This window comes from Pithys albifrons, chromosome 3 (genome assembly GCF_047495875.1).
Source record: "Pithys albifrons albifrons isolate INPA30051 chromosome 3, PitAlb_v1, whole genome shotgun sequence".
NCBI lineage: Eukaryota > Metazoa > Chordata > Aves > Passeriformes > Thamnophilidae > Pithys > Pithys albifrons.
In genome coordinates, this window is record NC_092460.1 from 90610950 (window position 1) to 90637661 (window position 26712).

General features: G+C 38.7%; 1 protein-coding gene across 8 annotated transcripts in view; it reads right to left on the bottom strand.

Annotated features, from left to right (window-relative positions):
- Positions 1 to 26712, bottom strand: part of MAGI2 (membrane associated guanylate kinase, WW and PDZ domain containing 2) — a 729608-nt gene that overhangs the window by 486085 nt on the left and 216811 nt on the right. For all 8 annotated transcript variants that reach the window (XM_071552704.1, XM_071552708.1, XM_071552706.1 and 5 more), the window contains exon 2: positions 19195 to 19311. In XM_071552704.1, coding sequence (XP_071408805.1) covers positions 19195 to 19311 — 117 coding nt within the window. The remainder of the gene's footprint in view (positions 1 to 19194; positions 19312 to 26712) is intronic.

Sequence of the window (26712 nt, forward strand, 5' to 3'; positions counted from 1 at the left end):
TACAGTAACTACAGGCAGTGTGAATAGATTAAAGCACAAGGGGATAAATAGAAAATTCAGCCTTTAAAAAACAAAATAGAATTGTTATGCATGCTTCAGTTGCCATGCACTGAATTTGCATTTGAATAATACAAGAGAAAAAAATAATACAGATGAAACTAAAAAGAAAATTAGGAATTTATAAAGTAGTTTATTTAGTTGCCAGCTCCTTTTCTTGCATTCATGTAAAATAAGCTGCTTCCTGAAATCACCAAACAGCTCTAATAATGATTACTTTTCTTGGTATTACTCATCTGCCATACCTTGCAGGATCTTGACCCACTATTTGAGTGCTATGAGCAAACAATACACAATAGCAGAACAACCCAACAGCAGAATTCTATCCAATCAACAGTATTATTGCAGCATTACTGGTATAGTGACATATAGAGAACCAAATCCTTGCCTTGTGGGGAAAAATCTCTCTGTCTTATCAAGGGAAGTGGCAGAGCCTTCACCCTCACATGAATTTCCCTTGGAAGGATAATCTCGGAGTTAGTTTAGGGGCATTGGCTTCCACACCTCAGTGGAAGGTGCCCCTGCCCATGGCAGGGGGTTGGAACAGGCAGACTATGCTTATGTATTTCTGGCCTCGATAAGTGAACCCATGGCATTAGAGCAGGCTGATTATCTATACTTACCTCTTCCCTATGCTATTGCAGAACTCATTTGTAGAGCTGGGGAGTCATAGCAAGGTGAGTTAGAACTCTCTTTACTGTTAGTCTCTCTCACATTATCAGGCTGTGACTGTTGCTTCCTGTTCAAGCTTTTCAGTGACACAGGAGAAATAGATGGCCCAGATTTAACAAAGCAGATGGTCAGAATCCTCACTCTAACCAAGGACAAGGAGAACATACCCAAAACTCTGACTCCAAATTTGTTAAATTATTCTGTGGAGAACACGAAGAAACCCCAACTACTCTACCACAAAAAACCCTATGTGTGTGCTAAGGGACATATTTTAAATATTGCTTTGGTATAATACCTGTAGAATAATTGCCAAGATGCTGAAATATTCTTCAGCTTCCAGAAGTGGAAATTGGGCTTTATCACTCAGAATTAGTTTTCTCATCTCAAACATGGAAGCAAATGTCATAGGAAAATAAGTTTGGAAGTTCACTTCTATAAGAGATAGATGAAGCAGTGGAGAGAAAGCTAATGGAACATTTAACTATATCATATGTTTTTATAAGTGATAATGAAGAGAAAGAAATCCCTTCCCACCAGTCTACAGGGCCACCATTTTCTATTCATCTCTATAAGTTTTTTCTAGCGCAGACACAGCCATCACCTTGAAATGGTTAGGACTGTGTGTTGTTGATATGGACACCCCACATTGGCAAGGAAATTGTGTTCCCATATTTTCTGTGGTCTCTCTTGGGCATATGAAAGGAGAATTGGCATATCAAGCGAAACTACAGCACCACGTGGAGGATTGTATGGAGACACAGATTTCTCTGTCTGTCACATGCTGCAGTACTGAACAATACTGTCTGAATGGGGACAGTACACAAGTCAGGGGGAACGGAGCAACTCTGCACAGTGGAGCACATACATGGTTTGAACCCATTTTAAATAATCCTCTCTCTCAGTAGGAAATCCCCCTTCTCTCCTCCTTCTGTACTGATACAGCACTACATCAGAAGCAGTTTCTATAAACACATTTATAACGCCACTGCTGGAATACCTAAGAGGAAGAAAAAACATTTTCAACCTCGTGCCATGATCCTGCACCAGAATAAAAGTGGACTGGAAGAACCTAGTGCCAGAGCACTGCAGAAACTCCTGTGTAAGACTTCTGGAATAATCAGGTTGAGACTAGTTCCCATAATTACTCGTGGTTTTCTTATTTCTGTGTACTCTTACACCTTAATTAATCCTTCTGGCCACCAATGTGATGTGCTTTGTGCTTTCAGCTAATGGATCCAAAGACAACGAACTGTTCAAGCTTCAACTTTGAAGGACTGTAACTATTGTGCAGGTCACATCTTTATAGGTCCTACATGGAATCACATAATGAAAGAAAATTAAACTGCTATAAAACTCACTGTATTGTCTGGGGAAGTGGTGCATTATTTTCCAACAGACAGAAAGTTAAGGTCTGTAGTAATTTTAAAAAATTCTACCAGGGACATAGAGAATGAAATTAATTCTCACTTCAACTCAATGAAAGTTCATGATGATATTTCACTTGAGCAGTAAAAACTGTGCTCCAAGTTATGACTTCCTCTGTACATTTCTCATCTAATTTTGCTTATGTTCTTACCTAGTAGGTTAAAATCATCCCTCAAGTGACTTATGGTTTATTTTCACTGCTTAACCCAGGCTAAGGTGTTCATTTTTTTCCTTCCTTTAAGATCAGCAAGAACAGAAATGGGTAAATAAATAGTAAACACTTCAGAAAAGGCTTCAAAAAATTAAATAGAAAGTCTTGTGTCTTTTTTTTATTGCATGTATAATTTTAACTCTTCTCCGGGGACACCCCCTTGTCGTGGGGCAGAAGCTTGCATGCCCTCATGAGGTTGAGAGCTATGCTGGAGGTGGTTTGTGCCGCCGGTAGGGTCTCCCATGCCAGACAGGTCTCAGCTGAAGGGTCAGACAAAGTGTGTACGGGCAGGATGGGCTCGCTAGCCATCTGGCAACCATCCTAGGAGAAGGACAACTCCAACCCCAAACCCGGGCAGATGGAGCTCATTTAGTCCTGTAAGGCCATCCATGTAAGAGAAGGATACTCTAACCAAACCTATGTCCTGAGGTATTCGCTGTCACCGTCCAAGCTCGCTAGGCCGTGGCAGATGAACCTTAGGAGTAAAGGGTGGGGCCAGTTCTGCACACGCTGTGCCTCACCTAAAAAATCCATTGTGCAGGCTTGAAGGGTTCACCCACATTGCAAAGCCCTGTAGCAACAGGCGAGGGTCAAAAATGGCAGGTGATAGGAAGCAGCTGGAAGCTGCAGACCCAACCCTGCATGCAGGCGGTTCAGGATATGGGTCATTAGAGACTTGACCCCGGAGATGACAGTCTCTTGCGGCAGCATCCTGAATGACCAAGCAGCCTTTTCTAGGGACAGCACTGCTTGCTCCATACGCAGAGGGGCCTAGCAAAGGTGGCCTAAACAAAGCTCATCTCCACACCCGGTTGGATAACCACGGCCAACTGGCATCTTCCATGCGGTCAAACAAAAACAAAGAGATTTCACAGGCATACACCTGCCTGCAAAGGTGTGCTCAAACTAACACTCGCATGTTGGAACATCAGAACCATGCTTGATACTGGGGATAGTGGATGTCCTGAGCGTCGTTCTGCTCTAATTGCCCATGAACTGTCACGGCTCATTGACATTGCTGCTCTCAGTGAAGTTCATCTTCATGAGGAAGGCAGCCTTAAAGAACATGGTGCTGGCTACACACTCTACTGGTCAGGCAAACCCAAAACCAAAAGACACCTTTCAGGAGTTGGCTTCATGATTAAAAACTCCATTGCCCCCAAACTTGAAAATCTGCCGACAGGTCATTCCAATCACATTATGTCCTTACGCCTCCCTCTACACAACAAGCAACATGTTGTTCTTTTTAGCGTATATGCCGCAAGTCTCCAAGCTGACCCAGTGGAAAAAGACAAATTCTACACAGACCTGCGCCGCCTCACCCAAAATGTTCCTGCAGATGATAAGATCATAATCCTTGGTGACTTCAACACCAGAGTAGGTAAGAATTCTGAAGCCTGGAAAGGAGTCCTGGTCAAGCATGGCATTGGAAACTGCAACGACAATGGACGCCTCCTGCTAGAGTTTTGTGCAGAATGGCAGCTCACCATCACCAACACTATCTTTCAACAGAAAGACAGCCTGAAGACAACCTGGATGCATCCTCGATCCAAGCACTGGCACTTCATTGACTATATCTTAGTACAACAGAGAAATGTCAGTGATGTCCGTCATACTCGAGTGATGCCCAGTGCAGAAGGTCAAACAGACCACCACCTTGTGCGCTGCAAACTTAACCTCCACTTCAAGCCCAAACCTAAGAGAGGCGACATTCCAAGGAGGAGGCTCCAAGTCAGCAATCTTCAAACAGCCACAGTGAGAGACAGCATCCAGGGAAACCTTCAAACTAGACTTAAAGATGATCCCATAGATCCCTCTCCTGAAGCGCTTTGGCAACATATTAAAAGTTGCATCCTGCAATCCTCTGAAGAGTCCCTAGGGTTCTCCTCCAAGAAAAACAAAGACTGGTTTGATGAGAACAATCAAGAGATCCAGGAACTGCTGAAGAAGAAGAGAACTGCTCACCAAGCACACCTTGCTCAGCCATCTTGCCATATAAAAAAAGCCGCCTTTCATCTTGCATGCAGTAAGCTCCAACAGAAACTTTGAGACATCCAGAACAAATGGTGGCTCGACCTAGCAGAAAAGACACAACTGTGCGCAGACTTGGGTGACCAAAGAGGATTCTATGAGGCCCTGAAAGCAGTGTACGGATGCACACACCAGGTTCAAAGCCCCCTACTCAGTGCAGATGGTCAACTGCTTCTAACAGATAAAACCTCCATCCTGAACCGATGGTCTGAGCACTTTCAGACTCTCTTCAGTGCCAACCGTGTAGTCCAAGGCTCAGCAATTCAGCACATTACACAACAACCGGTGAAACATGAATTGGATGCAGCCCCTACTATGGGAGAGATACTCAAGGCCATACAACAGGTGAAAACTGGCAAGGCAGCTGGGGTTGATGGAATTCCATCTGAAATCTGGAAGCATGGAGGTCAAGCACTCCATGGCAAATTCCACGAGCTTGTTGTGCGTTGCTGGGAACAAGGGGAACTACCACCAGATCTCCGTGATGCAGTCATCATCACCCTGTACAAGAAGAAAGGAGAAAAATCAGACTGCTCAAATTACCGAGGTATTACTTTGCTCTCCATTGCTGGTAAAATCCTTGCAAGAATACTTCTGAACAGATTAGTATCCACTATTGCAGAAGATCTTCTACCTGAAAGCCAGTGTGGTTTCAGAGCCAATAGGAGCAGCACAGACATGGTGTTTGTTCTCAGACAACTGCAAGAGAAGTGTAGGGAACAGAACAAAGCTCTCTATGTAACCTTCGTTGACCTCACCAAAGCTTTCGACACTGTGAGCAGAAAAGGCCTGTGGCAGATCTTGGAACGTTTAGGATGTCCCCCCAAGTTCCTCAAAATGATCATCCTGCTACATGAGGATCAGCATGGACAAGTCAGATATGGCGATGCACTCTCTGAGCCCTTTCCAATAACCAATGGTGTGAAACAAGGTTGCGTTCTTGCACCAACTCTATTCACAATCTTCTTCAGCATGATGCTCCAAAGAGCCACAGCAGACCTTGATGAAGAAAACGGCATCTACATCCGATATCGTACCGATGGAAGCCTATTCAACCTAAGGCGACTGAAGGCCCACACCAAGACCCTGAATTACCTTGTCCGTGAGCTGCTTTTTGCTGATGATGCCGCCCTCGTTGCTCACACAGAAGCAGCTCTGCAGCGCTTAACATCCTGCTTTGCAGAGGCTGCTGAGCTTTTTGGGCTGGAAGTCAGCCTGAAGAAGACGGAAGTTCTCTACCAACCTGCACCTCAAGAAGTCTTCCATCATCCTCACATCACCATAGGCAATTCAGAGCTTAAGTCAGTCCAGCAGTTCACCTATCTGGGAAGTATCATTTCCTCAGACGGTAAGATCGACAAAGAGATAAACAGGCTAGCAAAGGCATACAAAGCCTTCAGAAAACTCCATAAAAGAGTCTGGTCCAATAAACACCTGAAGAAAAGTACAAAGATTAGGGTCTACAGAGCCTTTGGAAAACTCCATAAAAGAGTCTGGTCCAATAAACAGCTGAAGAAAAGTACAAAGATTAGTGTCTACAGAGCCATTGTACTGTCTACTCTTTTATATGGGTCTGAATCCTGGGTCATCTACCACCACCACCTGCGGCTTCTCGAATGCTTCCATCAGCGCTGCCTCCGTTCAATCCTAAACATCCACTGGTCTGATTACGTGACCAATGTGTCTGTTCTTGAACAGGCAGGGGTCAGCAGTATTGAGGCCATGCTGATGAGAACGCAGCTGCGCTGGGCAAGGCATGTCTCCAGGATGGAGGATCACCGCCTTCCGAAGATTGTGCTCTATGGTGAACTTGCCACCGGCTGCTGCAAGAGAGGAGCCCCGAAGAAGAGATACAAGGTCTCCCTGAAACAACACCTCAGCCTTGGCCATATTGACTGTCACCAATGGTCCACTGTGGCCTCCAATCGGGATTCATGGAGACACACCATTCACGACGCTGCTGCTTCCTTTGAGAACGCACAGAGAGTCAGTCTTGAGGAGAAAAGACAACGCAGAAAGAACCGTTCCTTGACAATGTCACCTAGGGACACGTTCCGCTGTGCCTTTTGTGACCGGACCTGCCTATCCCGTATCGGCCTTTTTAGCCACCAGCACGCTTGCAGCAAGCGTGGGTAGTGCCCTTCTCAAATCTCCGTTTGCGAAGCCTGGCCATGAGATGAGATATTTTTAACTGGATTTAAGGTGATCTTCAGTCTAAAACAATGGTCTGGGTTCAGAATGAGTATTAACAAAAATCAAGAAACTGTAAAAAGTTTTCAATTTATCACATAATCCATTATAAACTTATCTTCTGAAGTTACCTTTGATGCTCCCTCCACCACCCAAATGGCTTCATAGTTGACTGACACATGGTCTAATACTTCATGTACTGAGATCTCTGAGGTATCACTTCATGGGAGGATAGGAGGGTGCATTTTTCTCTCAGACCTAATTGTCTCTCCAAACACATTACTATTCTATTAAAATTTAGTTTCTGCCTAGACTTTGGTAACTTTCAAAGCAGAGTAAAAGACCAGTTATTGCACTTTACACCACAATCTATGACACAGCATGTCCTTAGCAATGACACCTATGCTACAACCCTCAGCAAGCTCTTGTTCAAGTCAGGAAGGATTCTGCCTTTCTACAAGAGCATGATCTGGCCTCTGGCCATAATGCAGTTAAACACACATCCTCAGAAACTCCTCCATGGTTCCAAACTCAGTGAAAACTACCATTCAAAGGTTGCAGTGACTAATGAGTTGTGAGAAATTTATAAGGGGAGCTTTACTTTTTAAAAATGAAAGTGATATATGTGGTGAATAAATGTTTAATGTCTTTTTACTAAGTTTTACCCATGACCTTGAGAGGCAACTCTATCAGTGTTGTTCCTTCAGTACAAAATACTGCAACCTTATTTCTAGAATTTCAGTTAGAATCTTTAAATTTTTAAGTCCTGATTAGGTTCACTCGACCTTAAGTTACCAAAAGAAGAGATAGCATTGCACAGTGTTATGGAAATGTTGATATGTGTGCACACTGCTCTCTGCATAAAACCCTCATTGAGACATGACTTTGTGAATTCCAAGGTCTGTACTGGACTAAAGAACAAAGCTGCACTTCAGTTTTTCCCATGATATGTCTGCATTTCAGGTCTCTCCACTGCCTGATGGACACACAATATTAGAAGACATTTGTTGTTATAACAAACATTCTATTTTATCTCCCATTTTTCTTTATGTTCATCTTCTGTCAAGTTTTCTTCTTTTGTAGAAGAGACAAATCTGTAGCCTTTTTCTTTTTAAAAAACAACCTTTAATCTTTATTCAGAATTCTCTTTTATGATGCTAATGGAGGATTATACAAGAATTAACATTTTCTCATGTTTATTATTGTTGCTCAAGTCTTCCACATTTAATACAAGAGGGACAAAGAGAGACAATATAATTGCATCTTACAGAAGCCTTCTCTTTTTTTTCTAGACTTTACTGCTTTTTCAGAATTTTAGAAGAATTTCAATAACGTAGAAATTATATTACAGAAATAAATTCTTCAAAACTTAGAGCTTGGATACTTTCCTCAACTGAGTAGGCAAAAAAGCTCTTAGAAGCACAGTGCCACATGAAGCTAGTGGGAAGCAAGGTCACACTGAATCCCTCAGCTATCCTGTTCCTTTTTCCACTTGTTTCCTCCAGTTCAGATTGACCTGCTCTCATCCAGGCCAGAAAATAATCTTTTATCTTACTCAGAAGATTCTGAAAATTAAAAATCTCTGCAAAAGCCCACCAGACATATCAGACTTGGGAGATGCAAATTGAGGATAATGACAGGAAAGGAGTAATTAGATGTTCTCTTTTTGTGTAGATAATGAAAGGAAGGACTTTCTCCAAAATTTCACCTCTCTCTTACAGGACATTGCACTATAAAGTACAAAATGAGAACAACAATAACTATTCTTTGACAGCTTTAAAATCCAGATTACTAAATTGTTTCTGTTCCCCACTGTCATGTTTCTGAGGCAGTACAATTTTAACTGTGTAATGAAATAGTAGTGAGTTGATGCCCAACTCATAATACAAGTACAGATGCATTTGCATTGCAAATAAAAGTGACTGATGATCTCACACCATGTTTTGAAGCACTGTAAGAAATTATCATTATTTTTGAAGCACACAAAGATAAACTAAAGATTAGTTAATATATATTATAGCTAGTCTCATTCTACATGATGCACGGGGGGTAATAATCTTTATCTTTGGTAATCGATGGGGAACTTTACATTTCACATATTCCTTGAATGAAACCCTGAACAGTGGAATGACTCACTATTCAGCTGTACCTTTCACCATCTCCTCAGAGGACTTAGAAGAGAGAGAGATTTTTATCGTATCCTCAAGAAGATAAGCTGTGTGAGCTTATCTAGAGGACATAAACCTTTCGGTACACTTGGGAAAGTGTCTTGCTTACTGTATGGACTAGAGTTACAAAGTTCTGTGCCCTAAGGACCAGCTTTGGTGAAAGCCAACTTCTGCAACCTGTATGAAACACACAGCCTAAAGTCATAAGCTTCCTTTCCCTGACTAGGAAGGCTTGGAATCACAGGAACACAGAATATGCTGAGTTGGAAGGGACCCATAAGGATCAAGTCCAACTCTTAAGTGAATGGCTTATACAGGGATCAAACCCACAACCTTGGTGTTATTAGCACCACAGTCCAACCAACTGAACTCATCTCAGGGTCAGACACCAAAACAGCTTCCTGAGCAGGGAGTCAGCCAGGGTTCAGTAATATGGAGCCAACAAAGTGGGGTGTTTCTCTTCTCCCTGTTAGCAATGTTTTCTAACAAAAGCAGTGACTTCTACAACACTTTGTATGGAACTTTATTTTATGTGAGCGACTGCCCAGAACTATTTTACAGGTGCTTAAGTACTTGTAGTGATGAAAACTTAAGCTACTAGGAATTTTACTTCTCTGTTAAGTTAGATGACAACAGAAAGCAGATTTTGATGACCACAGATCTAGACAAAACCCAAAAGTCTAGCTAAACCTACCTATGTCTCTGTGGTTCTAACCCTGACATCCTTTGCACTGCCATGAAAATATAAAATAACTGGAGTATGATGAAGAATGATGGCTTTAGGCACCTAGAGCAGTTTTTGACACACAACCAACTGCCTCCTATTTCATGCTGTTCAGAAACAAGACAACTTGGCACTGCAAGCTGTATATACTACCAAGATGTTGTTTTAGCTGCATCAATAAGAGCTTCTTCCCAGCAATATTGCAGTAGTGTTGGCCACTAAGTGAATGTAATATGCCAAGTCAGATGCCATTGAAGAATTTGAATGCTTTTAACCTATTTTTAATTTACTCTAGCACCTCCCAAAATTCAGTAGCATATTAGCGTCATCTCTAAATAAATATTGTCTTTCTTGCCCTCTAGTTCAAGAATTTTTTAAAATTTTCTTCTGAAAAATATGAAAGCAAGTCATATTATTTGAAGTTATTCTGATTAGATAACATTAAAATGAGATTATCAAAGTATAGTCTTACACTTTATACTTCTTAAATCATGCGAAGATATTAAAAACAAGAAAATGAGAATGATTAGGTACTGATGTTGGTAGCATATAGATACATGGCTTTAATGAAGAATGATAAACTGTCTACTTCACAGATGTTGTATAGTGAGGTCTTCCCGTTAGTACAAGAGCAGTGATTTGAAAAAAAGCTGCAAAATAACTAGAAGAGCCTCAGTCTGCCCATAATGCTTTAGATTACCTGTAGTGATACACAAAGAATGATTTTTCCTTCTTGTACAAAGTGTTTCTATCCAGACACAAAAAAATTAAAACAAACATACAACTGTCTGCCCTCATCAAATATGTCTGAGTAAAGCCTGGGGCAACCAGGACAAGCTGCACTGAGGGGCTTGGCACCAAGTTGTGCTAACTTGTGTATACTGCAACAATTAACTAAGGGTCTCAACCACTGTATAATAGCACTGTACAGGGATGCATTTTTGACATCCTTTTTTAACCCTGTCTTTATCACTAGCAGGGCAAAAGAAGGAAAACCTTTTTATTGTATGAGACTGCACAGAAGAGAACAGCTACACAGAGCTTTAGGAAGGGTTTGCAGAGGTTGAAAAGGCAACAGCCCAGCTCTTCACTGCACATGGTATCCAAAATGGTGAAGGGAAGAGAGATGCTACACGAGCAACACAGCCCCAGTCAGCAAATGTAGGTTGTGCTGATCATCTTCCACAAGCAGATAGAACCTGCAGAGATGCAGAATCACTCAGCATTTTAGTGGAAGTCAATGCAGGACATCTCTAAGGGAACAAGAGAGTTTTTTTATAGATGGTGCTACAATCAGAAAAGTGTAAAAGTAACTTCTATTTTTACATAAGAAGGGAAATCTTGCCAAATCACCATTTTGAATGCCACCACAGTGCACATTTTCTACTCAATTAAAGGTCGCTAAAGGACAGGCTATTCCCTGGATTCTAAGAGCTCTTCAAGAAGGAGGACAGTACAATGTGCATTTGCCAGTTAAAAGAAGTGTCCTGTGAAATGAGTGAATCATAGCAGTAGAGAGCTCTACTGCATGACTCCTGACACACCTGTGGTCAAGCTTGCCAGGAAGCACTCCACAGAATCTCCTTCAGAAAAAAAAATCAATTTTTGCAAGAAGGGGTAGGCTGCTTTTGATTTAAAGCTTATTAAAAAAAAAAAGAAAGAAAAAAGACATTTCTGTGTTTCTCTTAGTAGCAAATGCCAAATGAAATACTGGTCAAGTATCTACTCAAGTCAGCACCGATATGAGTTGGAGGACTCACAGCAGGACCAAGGAGAAAAAGAAAGCTCAATAATCAGTCAGAAACAAAAATGGGAATCAGAAAATACAGATGACTGAAAATGACTGATGGTGTGAATTTTGTCACTCGCTAAAGGCCACTAGAGCACAGGTAGAGACTGCACCTTCAGCAGCCTAGTGTGAATTTCATGCTTTCCTACTTATTAAGTAATCCACTATTTTTGTGAACAACGTGAAAATTTCTTAGCAACATATTACAGGTATTAGTGATTTTTTTCAACAGAGATACAGAGGAAATACATGGATAACATAATGGCAAATGTAATCTATTATGAAATTTAATAGTAAAACCAGCTAACCTCTGAAATGGAAAGCATAGCCTTTTCTAGACCCTTCAATATATGTCCAGCTGTGCTTTTAAAATTCAAGGAAGAGAATTTTAAACCTGAAATTACAACACTATTCTGCATTTAAATCCATATTCCTGCTTTCTTTTGAAATACAGTCTGGAATCTCTGAATTATTATAATAATTTTTTAACCAAAATATATTTCCCCCATTTCCACAGTAAGAAATTTTTTCTATTCAGACTTGTTGAAATAAATTTGACAGAATCATTTGAATAATCCATGTTAGATTGATAGCTAGTCAAGAGGTTGATGTGTTAATAGCAGTAATACATTGGAAAAAGAAAGGTGCATTAGGTAAAATCAAAACCTGAAGACACAGAAGAAATACAAAGTTTTGATAAACTGGCATGGGATGAAACCAGGACAGTGGTATCCTCAGGATATGGGAAAATAAAAGGCAAAAGACTTGCACAAAAGGAGTTTCCTCGTAACACTTTTCCACCAGTAAATTATAAATTAATCTCAGCCCTATTGGGAGAACCAAAGCATTATTCATTTTTCAGATGTTAAAAAACCCTCTGTAACTCTTTTCTTTTGTTGACACTGTTCTAATTTTCTAATAGCAGCTTTTGGGGCTCCATCTTCTCTGTTCAGTTGTTCTTCTGAAGAAAATCACCAAGATTATTCTGGTTTTGACAGTTTATCTTCCACTGACAGAGAAGATTCAGTTGTTTAAAGTATCTGAGCTTACCTCAAGAAAAAAAATAAAATTTTTGACCTATTTGACTGTAGATGTAGGCTAGATTTATCTAGAAGATATCTTTTAAAATTTTTTGACATCAAGAAGGCAATTCAGAAAGTTCATGTACAAAATAAAAAATGGTTAAAAATCATAGGAACATGTACATTCAATAATGCTGCAAGTTTTGTTCATCATGCTTGTAATTCTAAGATTTCTAAGATACTTTGGTTATTTAAGGAGAAAGGTCAATAGTACATCTAAGACCTTCAGGCTGGAAAAGTGTATTGTCATAGGGAGATACAGCCTGTGCCCAAATTTCAAGCTGCTTTAGGCTCCGCCAAGAATTATCACTTATACTTGTGAAATAATTTATTTGTGGCCTCTTCTATTATTTGCTATTCTTGTTCTGCTGAGACAATGTACTTCATCAGATTCATGCTGTTGCCCCTCTAGTTTCCTGCTAGTTCTCAAGTAATCAGTAAGATTAGTGTTGTCATCAAAATTCATGTAAAACTGCCACTATCCTTTTGGTATCATGTGAATTAGAGAACCCAGTCTGCAACACTAGAAAGCCTCCCCAAAGTTTAAATAAAAAAGCATTGATTCCTGCGGACAATCAGCACAAATATTGTAACTGAATTCTCTTCTTCCTTTATGCATGTGTTATATACAACTAAATAATTCCAGACAGATATGACTAGCAACCTGAGCTTCTTGCCAGAAATGGAATCATCACATGACAGGCTAGTCTATGGATTCTAAGAACCCTTCAAGAACTCTTTAAATCGCACGTCAGTTAGCATCAGTTAAGGAACATATGTGATATTCTTTTGTCAGAAAACTGCTTTAAAAAGATTGGGTTTGAAATTTCAGAACTTTTTCTTATCCTTTTCCCACTGCTAAAACTTGTAATGACTTTAGTGGTATTATATAAACTCTCCAGTTATTGAGGCATCGGATTACCTATTAGACAATTTATATTGGCACTGCATCATAAAAATATATTTGCTGATTTTGTATGGTATTGGTTTTGAAAATGGGAGAGAATAGCACAGTGTTTAAGGAAGCAGAAAGGAGGTAATGAAGAAGTAGAAAGAATGGGAGTAGGGGATAGAATTAGTAGCCTCAGTTTCTTATAGAAGTGATTTGGGTGCAAGGATCTCTGAGAAACAGAAGCTATTGTAATATACAGCCAATAAAAACAGTTTAATATCTTCATATGATCTTTATGGAACATTCAAGCTGTACTATCAGAAGTGGTACACAACTACTGCTCTTCATTCTGTTACATCTATTATCACTTCATATTACATTTATACTACCTCAGATACATTCCTTCCCCTCTTCACTTAGACCAGTATTTATTTTCTTTGGATAACAGTTATTTCAAGGTAAGTATTTAGTCACTGAATAGCCAAGAGATGATGCTCTCAATATGTAGAACTGAGAAATTTCTGAGAAAAGGAGACAGGTATAATGTTCTTTTTCCCACTTATGACAAACCGTACAATATTTTCCATCAGCATTGCTAGTTGTAGACATAATTTGGACATCCAAGATCTTAAATAAAATAAAATAGGAATTAACTTCGATAAATATATTAAAAACATTTTTCTTTTTTTGCTTGGTTTCCTTTTCATCCACTGCTTCTTGCTGAGAGCAATGCAGTGCCTGCAGCCTAGAGATGCTCTGAGCTCTGGCAGTGCTCTGTACCCATTGATGGAGAGGAAGTGTGGTGCTCACTGCAACCTTTACCACCCTGCTTTAGAACAGACCAAAACTCCCATGAAAGCACATGGAAAGATGCATAAGCCAAACTCTTTTAACGAGACATTCCCAGTGTCTTCAGAGAAACAGGTCATTGTACCATGTGCATTTCCAGTAGGTAATTAGGAATACCGAATGTGGCAGTGGAAAAGAAAGCAAGGTCCAAAAACATCAGTTCAACGACCATTCCACCTCATACAGGACAAGTCAAGGCATTTGTCTGTGCTGTGCATTTATTTGTCAATCGATCTTTACCTCTGCTATTTAGGCTGTCAGTTATTTGGAAAGTGACTTCTTCATTGTCTTTAGGTACTGGTTGTGCTGCAATGTAGCACAGTGGGGCCCTAAATTTACACCTGATTTGATTTAGTTTTTCTTGACACACCAAAAAGACTGAATATGCTTGCCAAACTATACCTTGGAGGTGTGCTCCATTAGATATACAACACTTTTCCAGAGTTCTGCATTGCTCTGTTCTAAAGCATCAAAGTCTAAGCAGTAGCTAACATTGTCTGGAAGAATAAAGTAGTCAATAAAGTTAGGTACTGTTACTTGCAGTGACACAGATATTTCTTGGCAGTTAGGTGTGCTAAGCACAGGCTATTTTATCCTAACAATAGTTTCATATGATGACAAACTGGCAGATCTTTAACTGACAATATCTCTTGTAGGATACTTTTGACAATGAACAAACTTTTAAGATAAATAGATGGAACCATTGGCAGTCTCTTTCACACATCCCCCTTTGAATGTTCTTGGCTATATACTTTTTAGAACAGGAAAAAACTTTTTAAAAAAATGAAAGGCTTCATATTTGTCCAAATTAGATCAGTCAAATATATCTCATATCCTTATTCAGAGCAGAAGAGCTATGCAAAGAGCTTCTGAGTTTAGAGCTACCCTCAACCAATATGTAGCTACTGCCCACTTGACTTCTGCAACTCTTTCCTCAACATGGAAATCATAAACCTCAGATAAAAATCTGGATGTGTAATGGGAATTTCTTTCAGTATTTACTCATTATTGTGACTAACACAAAATATATTAGAAGGAATATAAAATACAAAAACACCTATAACCAAGAGAGGAAAGTCTCCCATACCCTTAGAAGTTCTTTACTTCTGATGGGTACCCATGAAGAAGACTATGAATGACTGCGGCTTCCCAGTGTAACACACTTCTCTGACAGAGGGAGAGACCTTGTTTGGTTTGCATTATTTTGTAGGGGGAGATTTCTTTGGGTCTGAAAGTGTGAATTCCCTGATTGCTTCAAGTAGAAACACATTTTATTGACTTCAGTAGAACAGAAATATAAGTTAATGGCACGTTTTTGTCATATATGACAAATAAAACCAATAACAAAAAAAAAAATCACTGCATTTACTTTCTCTTCTGGGAAGAGGGTTAGAAAATAAGCAGAAGCAAGTTGCAATATATAGCGTTACAACAGTACACAAACAGTGCAGCAGGTGTGTTGAATTTACATATAGACCAGATTATAGTCAAATACAATAAAACAAAACTATATTTGAAAATGAGGTCCTTATTTAAATTGGCGCAAACTTTCCCCAGATCCTTGGACTTGGATGGATAGTGTCAGGTAGTGCTGACCTGTATTTAACAGCCACCACTCTTTACCATGCCTACTTTTCTGCAGGACAACCTCAATGTTTAGTGTGCCTAAGTAAATTCAGGAGAAAGTTTAGCATATGAAAACTGCTAAAATCCCATATAGCAGAAAAAGGGGAAGAAAATTCACAAGACAAACTTCAGCTAGGTCTTCTGAATTTGGAAAATTGTGAGCCTTTCTTTCCCCCAGAACTGCCTTGTTAGCAGCTGTATCTTGACTGCTGCAGATACAATCACACATCCTGCCCTGGGATACATGCATGTAATTCCTGTTGGCAACACAGGGAAAATCAATTTTGTATGGCATTGAGAACTGCAATCACTTAAGGAAGGCAGCATTTGACTCTTGGGGTTACATGGTCATTTCTAATTCAGTAGAGAAATGTAAGGATCACAAACCTAAACAATTCAGCCCATCCACAGGGGCTACAAATTCTGGGGGCAGAATTGATCTGTGATGCTCATGTCATGTACTTCTGGCCCATGCCTTCTTTGGTGCACACAGGGATGTACTCTTGTGCAACAGGCAATCCAAATTCTTATCTCAAACTGTATAACATAAGAGCGTTAAGGGATTGGAAGTGACCTTGAAGATCATCCAGTCCCAACCCCCGCCCCACCATGGGCAGGGGCACCTCCCACTAGACCAGGTTGCTCAAGGCCTTATCCAGCCTGGCCTTGAACATTACCCACGGTTGGGTTTAAGCCCCAACCTTACTCAGTTTCTAGTAAATACTGGTTCAGCTGTTCTAATTCAAATTGGCTTATCCTAATGTAGAACAGGTATGGACTTCAAGCTCTGCTCCCTAGTTTTCAGAGAATACACACTCATTTAATGGACGTGAAAGATGACTTAGTCTGACCAAGAAGGCTGAGAAACCAGTGGTCATGCCCACTGCACTGCTGGGGCCCATGCTGCCAGCATGAACAGAAAGCAAAGAGCAGTAAAAATGCATGGTCAAGGACTCGCTATAAAGGTTCTCACAGTTTCACTGGCAATTATGCCTCTAGAACAGAGGAAAGATTGTATTTAAAGGAAATGATTTTTTTCATCTTTGTGTTACAGCTTTGTCTTTGGAAATAAAAGTTTTGCTGCCTGTAGTCGGCCTTCTTTCTCTATTTTTCTGCACAAGAATTTGACCAGATTGAGTGCTGCTTTTTTTGTGTGAGCATCTATTGTAAGATTTGTTATCAGTTCATGGTTAGGCTGCACTCATTAAGTGAACTTGTGGGCAGTACTATGGTCAGTTAAATATTACCACCGCATACTAAAGAAATTTCCCCACCAGTTGTAAAGTACAGTACAGCTAACCAGTACTCTTAGACTGTGTATAGAGCTACATAAAAACCCCCCACTGCCCAAAGGAGAAAATTTTGAACTCCAGTACCATTTGAAAAGCAAGTTTGAGACTCAAAAATAAGTTAAGTTATATGAAAATAAGAAAACAGTTGAGAACATTTTCCTTCCTAGACATGAATTCTAGAGATAGAGTAAAATTGCGTTAAAAAAAGATTCACCACAATTATGATTGAGGGGAAGTCTGGGTTGCAAACTATGTCATGATGTCCTTTTTATTTATCTGATTATGGAAAATTCTTTAGCTAATCACATAAAATCCTGTCTGCATTTGCTAATTTATTTATTTTAAAACACCCACATTGCAGAAGTATTGCTTTAATATGATTTTGAAGAAAATTTTGAAGAAAATATCACAGTTGGGCACTAATTTTTTTTCTACCACCACTGCTGAAGACCTCTCAACTCTCTAGGAACATGCCATCTTATCTGGAAATTCAGCAGCTGTCATCCGCAACACATACTTCAAAATGTAGTTTTTACTTAGGTAGATATGCTCAAAATGTAATACAACAATGACCTAAGAATTTAACCCCCAAAATGACACAGAAGATAGACTGGCCATAGCAGAAAGAAAAGTTATTATTAAGTGTTTATAGGTTGCAAACTGTAGACTTCACGTTTGTAATTATTATTTTTTCAATGACAAATTTGGTCCGAGTACTGTGTTTTACTTGACAAAAGAGAACACTTTATTACTGCCTTGATTAAAAACAAAACAACCCCAAAACCTCCTCACTGTGCCCATATTGCCAACAGACAATATCAGTTGTACGTGTGCAGAAGTTGCAATACTGTTGAATTTTCCTTCTTTATCCTGGATCTCTGGCACTAATGAGCATGTACTGGGGTCATAATAAATATACTCTATGCTAACAACCCCCTCAGACATCCTTAGAAGTGAGATTTAATCTCAAAACTTATTGGTACTTGCATTTCCACTTCAGGTGAGATGATTCTCAGCAGTTTCAGACAAACCTAATTCATCATAAAGCTCACATACATGTAATATTTTTGACTTTCTGCATACAGGTAATAATTTTTAATTGCTTTTCCCCACCTCCCTTTCTAATAAGTTGCAAAAAAACCTCAAAATACCAATTTATCTTTATGTATCATCAGCTCCCAAAAAAGAGAGGAAACACTTGAACATCTTTTTTTAGGTAGAGCTTTTCAAAGTTCCATTCTTCAATGTTATGAAAGCAAAAAAATACAGCAGCATTCACAACAACTCAGATTTCAAAGAGCATCCACTCATTACCATATAAATAGCACAGACAGATACTCAGAGTACCTTCCTCTGCCTATCATTCCTGTGTCAAGCCCTTAAGTTCAGAAGTGCACCCTTTTTTTTGCCCAAACCAGAAGACCCATTTTATGTCTACAAAGCAATTATTTTATGAGGGAAGAGTAATGGAACTTCAGTCCATTTTAAATGATATATTGCCTGTCAGCCAAGTAGATCTGTTCTGAAAGTCATGGCCCTGACAGTTGGACATGGCTTACATGACTCTGCTTAATTCCATGTCTGCTGTCAAAATAGCTGAATACTGTCAATAGAACAAAAATTATTCTAGAGGTTTCAGAATATTTTGGATATAAATACCATTGACTTATGTGACAACAAATGAACATATATGCAAGACAGTATGAACTTTCATTTCAAAAACTGTTGCACACAAACAAAATCTCCCACTTTACAAGTTTCATCAATTGCCCTATTACATTCTAAATTCCAATATATTATTATATAATGTAAATACTGTGAAATGTGAGTCAGACCAAACCGTCTTTGTTGGACATCAATTTAATCAGCCCAGAAAACTGCTTTTTTATTTTTTTCTTTAAGGTTGTGCTTTCTAAAACTGCAGAAGAAACACTATTCTAGAGCCAGAGTTTATAGGAAATACAAATTTGAAAACGCTGTGCCTCTTCAGAAACTAATTTGGCAATACACAGTTGGATTTCTCAGCAACAATGTAGAAGACATGAATCAAGCCACAAATCTATTTACAGGAAGACTGCATCACCTACAGCCGACCTCTTCACTCCTTGCAAATGGCCTCAGCAGCATTAATTCAGGTAGCCTGTTGCTACTAAAGAAACAAATTTGTTCATCTCCACCCTACTTACATGGCACTGTGCGGAGGTAGAGATTGTCTCTTATGATCTGCTGGAGCTCATGGTCCACTGAGCCTTTCTGGAACCGTAAATTGAGGTAGTGACGAAGGTCCTTATCAACAATGCCTCCTGTCAGGGAAAAGACAAATGAAAGCACAATTTAAAATTATATTGCCTTGATGGAAGCAATGAATCACTTGTGAAGTCTTTGTAGCTCATTTTCCTTCATGTTCTACAATGATTAGGGACAGGAGAACAAAAAGCTTTCTGGTGAAAGTATGAAGTTGGTACAATATTATTTACTACTGATAATTGCAAAGGTTAAAAACAGTTAAGGAAAAAATAACTAGCCAAGCCTGTACGGTTCCGAAAATACATAAAGGATTATAGACAGTTTCATTTTTTCCTGCATGAAACTTGATCATATTGCTATTATATAACTACCTACATAAGTATCTAAATAATACTTTATTAGGTATTATGTTTTTCTCTGCCTTGTGCTAATTTCCCATCTACTTCTTAAACCAAAAATCTTGTTTCAAAATGTCTCTGCAATGTTCAGTGTCTTCAGTCCATGTGCAACCAGAATAAATGCAGTTTCAATTAGTGATCATATAAATGTTATATCACATTTTGTGTTATTTATTTCTAATAGAACTCACATCTGAAAGAGACACTATCACAACATGGGTTCATATTTTATTTCCACCACTGAAAAGGGTCATTAGTAATACAACATCTCAGCATAGCACTGCAAATGTGGAGAAAAGTGAGTTAAACCTGTATCTCCCACTTTTATTATAAGTTTAGGAGAAAAAAAATTAAAGTGCTGTTTAGCCACTGACTGGTGCATCATGTTTCACTATGCAAGGCATATCTACAAATCTCATCCAACAAGATTAATAAACAGTTCCTGGTACGGTTCCTCTTAATTTCTTTTAACACTGAATATATGGATCAGATTTATAATTATGGAGAAAAAGTCTATAAATAATTCAATTTCTTCACTGTCTGATATTCTGACATAATAAAAATATAGAAAATCATTACTACACTGAGTTCTGACATACATTTCCGAGATGAAAAACAGTAAGCAGATAGATCCCTAACTTGTTGCTTCACATATTCAACCTTAAAACACTTTTCAAATAGCATTTGCTATTGAACACTCTTGCAAAAGTCTTATTAACTTAGACTATATAAAGATTTTTCTGTAAAAAAGAACACATAAGATTCCTACCTAATTATTTCAAAGTCATTGCAAAGCACAAATGGTTATAAATGAAAATATATTTCTCTTTACAGCTATTCCTATTTATCTGTCAGTTACAAGTCCATAATCTTATTATTGCTGCTCTTTGTCAATAACTTCAAAATGCTTTGTTCCAGGTTTAAAAAAGGTCATAAATAATTTCTCTCATCTTTAGCCAACAGAGAAAAATCAGCAAACTTTCATAATCAAGAGAAAAACAAGGCACCCCAGCTTGTAACAGACACAAAGAAATACCTGTATGCCCAGTTCCCAGAGGCTGAGAACTTCCATATGGATCTCTGTTCTTCCAGGATCCCAGCTGAGCCACTTTGTCTACTACTCTGTACCACTAACCCTGTTTCAAGCAATGGGCTTGGTTTGCAGACCAGACCATCCTTACTCCTGCTAAGTTCTTGAAAAATTCCAGAGGAGGCAAGGGCTAGAGGAGGCTGCAGAGAGATGCTCTGAATCTACTGTCCTTTCTGATCAGCTGCAGAGAGTAAAGGTCCTGCAGCTCTTGCTCTTCTTGCTCTAATATACAGAACATGCCCAGTGATGCAGATGCTTTCTGGCAGCCTGAGAAAATGCCAGCTCGAGAACAACAGCTGTAGCCTGCCCACTGACACAAACCTGAATCACTCAACTTAGAACACAAAGGAAGTTTAGGAACCTACACAGATTGCTGACCCTCAAAGAACATTTTTAATTTACAGCCTCTTGATTCAAACACAGCCATTTAGTTCATTCAGTTCACCAAGAGTAATGAATGCACTAAAACTCCCTAAGTCCTTCATAAAAAGAGTCACCTGATATTTTTAGCAAATTGCATATTCCAAACTGGAGTATAAAAACTTATATTTACATGAGGAGATGCCTACAGCCTTACATTTGTTACATGCAGATTCACAAGCAAGTTTCTAACAGAAATAAAAGCAGTACATGCTGCAGAGGAAAAAAACCTACCAGTTTCCACACACAATGGAAACAATATGAATTTTTTCTTAATATCCGAGTATATACTGTAAGATTAGCAAAGTCAATTTTAAAGAGCAGTCAGATGAACCACAGACAGATTTTCTTCTTCAAAAGTAATTCTGTTTTCTGAACTAACTGGTGTTTTTCAATTCTTTGGGCACAAGCTAACTTTGTTTTTCCATGTGATGCAACAATGAATTTTTCCTCCCGGATATTGTAAAAAAAAAAAATATTTCTAGAGTCCTGAAGAGTAGATGCAATATTTTTATCTTCTCCTTTCAACTGTCATTCTGCTTTTCTCCCCTGAAAAACTTTGTAGTTTTACCTGATGCTTTTTAAAAGCACACTTGACTCCAGATGTACTTTCTTGGTATTTATAATACCTGAGCTTTGGAACAGCCTGATCCTTTTAAAGCACAATCAGAACAACATTCCATGTGTGCAATTATGGGCCCATAAGACTTTTTGCAAGAAAACTGTAGTGAATCACAAGTACGTAAGCCAGCCTTGAATCAGCAGCAGTGAATTACAGCTTGTGTTACAGACTTTATAAATCAAGAATAACATGAGTAATTATAATAGGACTATGTTCTCCAAAAGGCTGAAAATTAGAGACAGAAAATATTATCATTTGGTTTACTTTGGAGAGAGAGAAGAAACAGTGACATTGTCAATTAGTTCATAGGAAAAGAAACATGGAGAAAGTTTTTTTACAGTCAGTAACTACCACTGAGTGGTCCCATCCAACCCAGTTAAACAAGTGACTGACTTGGTTTCTATATAATTCAGTGTCTTTATTTTCTCTTTTTGAAGTACACTGAAAACTATTGAGATGTTGAAAAATTCCTGACACGAACCTAACCCCTTTCTTTTCTATTATTCCCAGGCAACCCCCAGCAGAGAAGTTCGGAATGATGCTCAGGGACCATGTGTGCCCATGGCACTGTAGCACAAATCCCCTGATGCTGCACAGTGGATCATGAGGTGAAGCTCAGAGACAAGGAGCTCACCAAGGCCACATCCAGCTCACCACATGTGACAGCAAAAGGATGTGCCATACTGTGTCAGAGGAATTATACAGCTCAAGCTTTAGAAACCCAACTCAGAGACCATAATTTAAAGAGTTCTTTGGCCACTGCCACGAGAGGAGGCTGACAACTGCATGATGGAGCATGCACTGGCTTGCAGCCATGCAGGGCTTCTATCTTTTTTTTTTTTTCTTTTTGCTGGCTTGAGGCCTGTGCTCTGTTTCAGTTTCAATTCACTCCAATGAATCCCTTTGCTTTGCTGGCTGGGAAACATAGGATGTGAACTAAATACTTCCAGTAATGATCTCTTGCATAATGTATGTCTGGTTTGGGGAGAGCTACCAATCATAATGGCAAATGCATAACCATGACTGAATTTGATTCCAAATATTATAAAATTAGATACACTTGGATGAACTAAAAAATGCTCTGTTTGCATGTTATACTTATGAATTTAATGAGTATATCTTTTTACCATGTTCTAATGCATTTCTGTCAGGGTGCCTTCCCTTTATAAAATCTAGTAGCAAAGTCCAATCAAAAAAGAAATACAATAAAGTATACACAGATAAAAGGATACTGAATACTTTGTAGCTCATTAGAGGATTCAAAACTGAAGAAGTTAATTGGCATTTCCAAGAAAATGGCAGGGATAAAGGTTTATAGTTTTCTCTAGCACTAAATATTTTTACTGTTATTTTCTAACTTCCTATTTGGTAAACCACTGATGCTCCAGCTGGAGTCTGCTCTTGTATTTTATTTTCCATGAAGGACTACTTCTAAACATGAACATTCCTCTTGTTGTTCCCTCAGTGTTAGCTCTAAATAATTTGTCTTACCCTTAACAAATTTTTACGGTTATAACTTTTCAACGAACACTTCTGAGTATTCACGCATTAGTATTTTCTCATCTTGTATCATAACCTTCCAGTGAACTGACTTCCTAAAATGTGGTGAGGTAAATTGTTTTTTAACAGCACAATCAATTACATCTCAGCCAAGAATAATTTGCCTTAGATATTTTATTTGCTGGGATTAAAATGTAAAAGACTTCAGCATCCCTGGCTCCTACAAATACTCCTGGTTACAAATATTTATGAGCAAGCAAGACTTTCAGATCTGTATTAGCATCTGTGTCTAGAGAAACTAAAGGAAATATCTTAGCATCATTACTCTGTGAAAGCAGACAAGCTTATAAACTTGAAGTATAAACTGCCTCCTCTTTTCTACTGCCTGATTTACATCAGTCTGGGTCTCCCCTTGCTTTCAATGAACCTCCATTTCTGACTGTAAATATAATCGATATATTGGGCAAAGTCAAATACCTTGAATGATCGGGCTTTCACTAGCTTCAGCAGGACTGTTCTACCAGAGAGTCTCATCCCAAATATTTACTCAGGTGGTACCTGGAGCTTTATATCCATACTATGGTATGGCTCCGTGATATTTGAAAATAGCTCAAGTTTCTTCTGAACACCTTCAGCAGATGCCATACAATTTGGTGCAAGCTAGACTAACTTATCCTTCATCATCCAGAGGTGATCTAACTGACCTTCAATCAGTAGACTAAATTATGACCTGAATTCTTTAAATCAGCTATTAGAAATATCTGATTTATCAGTTCTTTTCTCTACCAATGAGATAAGCCTTTTGCCCATGAAGGTATGTGCAAGAATATTTTTTCTGTGACTCTCTGGGATATATCAAGAAAATTTTAGTGATCACAGATAAAAAACTGTCCATGTGGTCCAATTGCTCATTTCAGAATATCTTTTTAAATGGTCCAATAAGAATCTAGAATATCTGAAGTTATGCTACAGAACCTCTCTTAGTCATTCCAAGTGATGCCGAAGGGTTTTTTTTGATTTTTCAATTTTCATATTTTGTAGATTTTAGGAACACTGTAGATGTAATGCTGTAGATTTTAATGAATTAATATTTAGCAGCTTGTAGCATAAAGTCCTTCTATCTCTACCCCTGCTCCAGAACAGGCAGCTAAGATCTGCCAGCTATTTAGTCTCTTTCTCAAGGTACCTGATTAAAGAATATCAGAGAGAATATAAACATGGAGTACTGTGACCCGAAGCCCTGGAGAGCGTCCAGAGAACCTTTGTGTGCTGAAGAAGAGGAGGAGGATGAAGACAGAAGGTCCCAATGACTCCAGCCCCAATTCAACAGGGGTGGGAACTGTGAGGGGACAGAGGTGGAACTGGACATGTGGACAGTAGTGATTGGATAGGTTATGTTATAAAAGCTATAGAACTTAGAGCTTGCATGCGTGCACGTCGATGTATTCCTGGATGAGCGGGGTTGCTCATTAAAGTGCCTGCCCATTATCTTATCTCCTACAAAACTTGGCTTGGAGTCTTTTTTACAGACTTTTATGGCAACACAAGCATTTCAGTGACGCCATAACCACATACCTATAAGCTTCTCTAAGATTTTTTCATTCTGTTATATACAACCTAATGTTGTAATTCCTGCAATTCCTGTCCTCCTGCCCTGTTCTCCAGACCCACAGCTCTAGGCTGGTGGACACACAAGATTCAGCAATGCAAACCTGAGCAGCAGTGGCACTGCCAGTGGTACTACCCAGCTGTGAGAAATCTCATCAGCCAGGGTTCCAAAACACTCCTGCCAACTCACGCTCTAAAAGACTTTAAACATAAAAGAAAATTAACTGCCATATCCTCATGTGCTTTCCCCAGATGATCCTCTTGAGAAGAGCACCAGAATTCTTTTTTCTTTGCACAAGTTCAGTGATATGTTGTTGCAATAAACTTAAAAATATCCTTTAGAAAGCATTCATTCAAGAGAAAATGATGATTATCATTACTCATATGAATTGCTAGTGTTGGTAATACAAGTGGTACTTTTAAAACAAATTGAGTATGACTTAACTTAGTACTTGATTAATAAAGATCTCAGGCATTTAAAATTTCTGAATCAGTATGAGATGATTTACTTTAATAGTTTCTTTAACAGGCAACAGTAACCAGAGAAATAACTTTTAAGAGAGAATATAAAAATTCCAAGTAATATCAAAACTCTGGTAGGATTTTATAAGGGTTCATTATTAAAATAGAGCCTGTCGCTAAGCCTATTATTTAAGGGAAATTATTCTCAACAAACCTATCTAGTGCTCAGAGTAGCATAAAGATGAATGTTGGCATTTTGTTAATCATGGTATAATGAGCATATTCAACCACGGAAGTTCCTTCAGGTTTCACGTAAAATATGGCATCACTATAACAGTAGTTTGAAAACGGTACAACGAAATTTAGTAAATTATAAGAAGCAAGTATTACACCCCCAGTCATCAGCTGCAGATCACACATTTTATTTTGAAAGCCTTCTATCCCTAGATTAAACTCAGTGAATCTTCTTTGAACTTCTGCCTGACTTTCATGACTACCTTCAACCAAGTCTGTCATCTGACTTATCTGCAGTCTCAAATCATCAGGAGTGAGCTATGATCTGTGAGTTTGACTGTGGAATACATGGTAAGATAAAGTGTGATGGAGAACCAAGAGGGAATTATGCAAGAAAATTAGACTCCTCTGGAAGAAAATGAATTTATTTCATATTTCGGGCTACTCCAATAAATTCTATTCCTTGATCCTTTAATGGAGATCTAAACAAATTTCAAGAGTAAAGGCTCTGGAAAAATTTACATCTTGGTGTTCTTATATGTGCCATAGATGATGAAAAACATTTTAAGATCTAGTTCATTGATGGAAAATTGTCTTCTCTTTCATAGCCTGCTATTTTTCTCTTTGGGTATGGATTATATTACTAACCTTTTTGCTTATTGATCTTTTACATTATATATCATACACATGTATTGTATTTATAACACACTTCCATCCTTCGCTAAATTCTCTGATGTCTTTGCCCTACCATTATAAATTCAAAAATTTAAAATACAAGACTGTAGGGATTACAGGTTAAATTGCATGGAGATGGCACTATATACAGACCATATTAAAAAATGCACAAAATCTGGCCAATGAATGATTTTCTCCATGATGAGGATTCATATTTCAATCTACATCTCTGTACCAATATGTAATTCCCTAATCTCTGTGGGTGATATATTCCACCTGCTCCCCTAAAACCAGGAGACAGGCTAAGGTTTGCACATTCTGTGATCTTCACAGTGGAGAGTTTGCACTTCCTCTGTTGCTGGGAATGGAGGAATCTTCACTGCCTAAGGACTTGGGTTCAGTTCACTATGGTGTTCCACTTGCCTTTGCAGTACCTTCTACTGGGTTA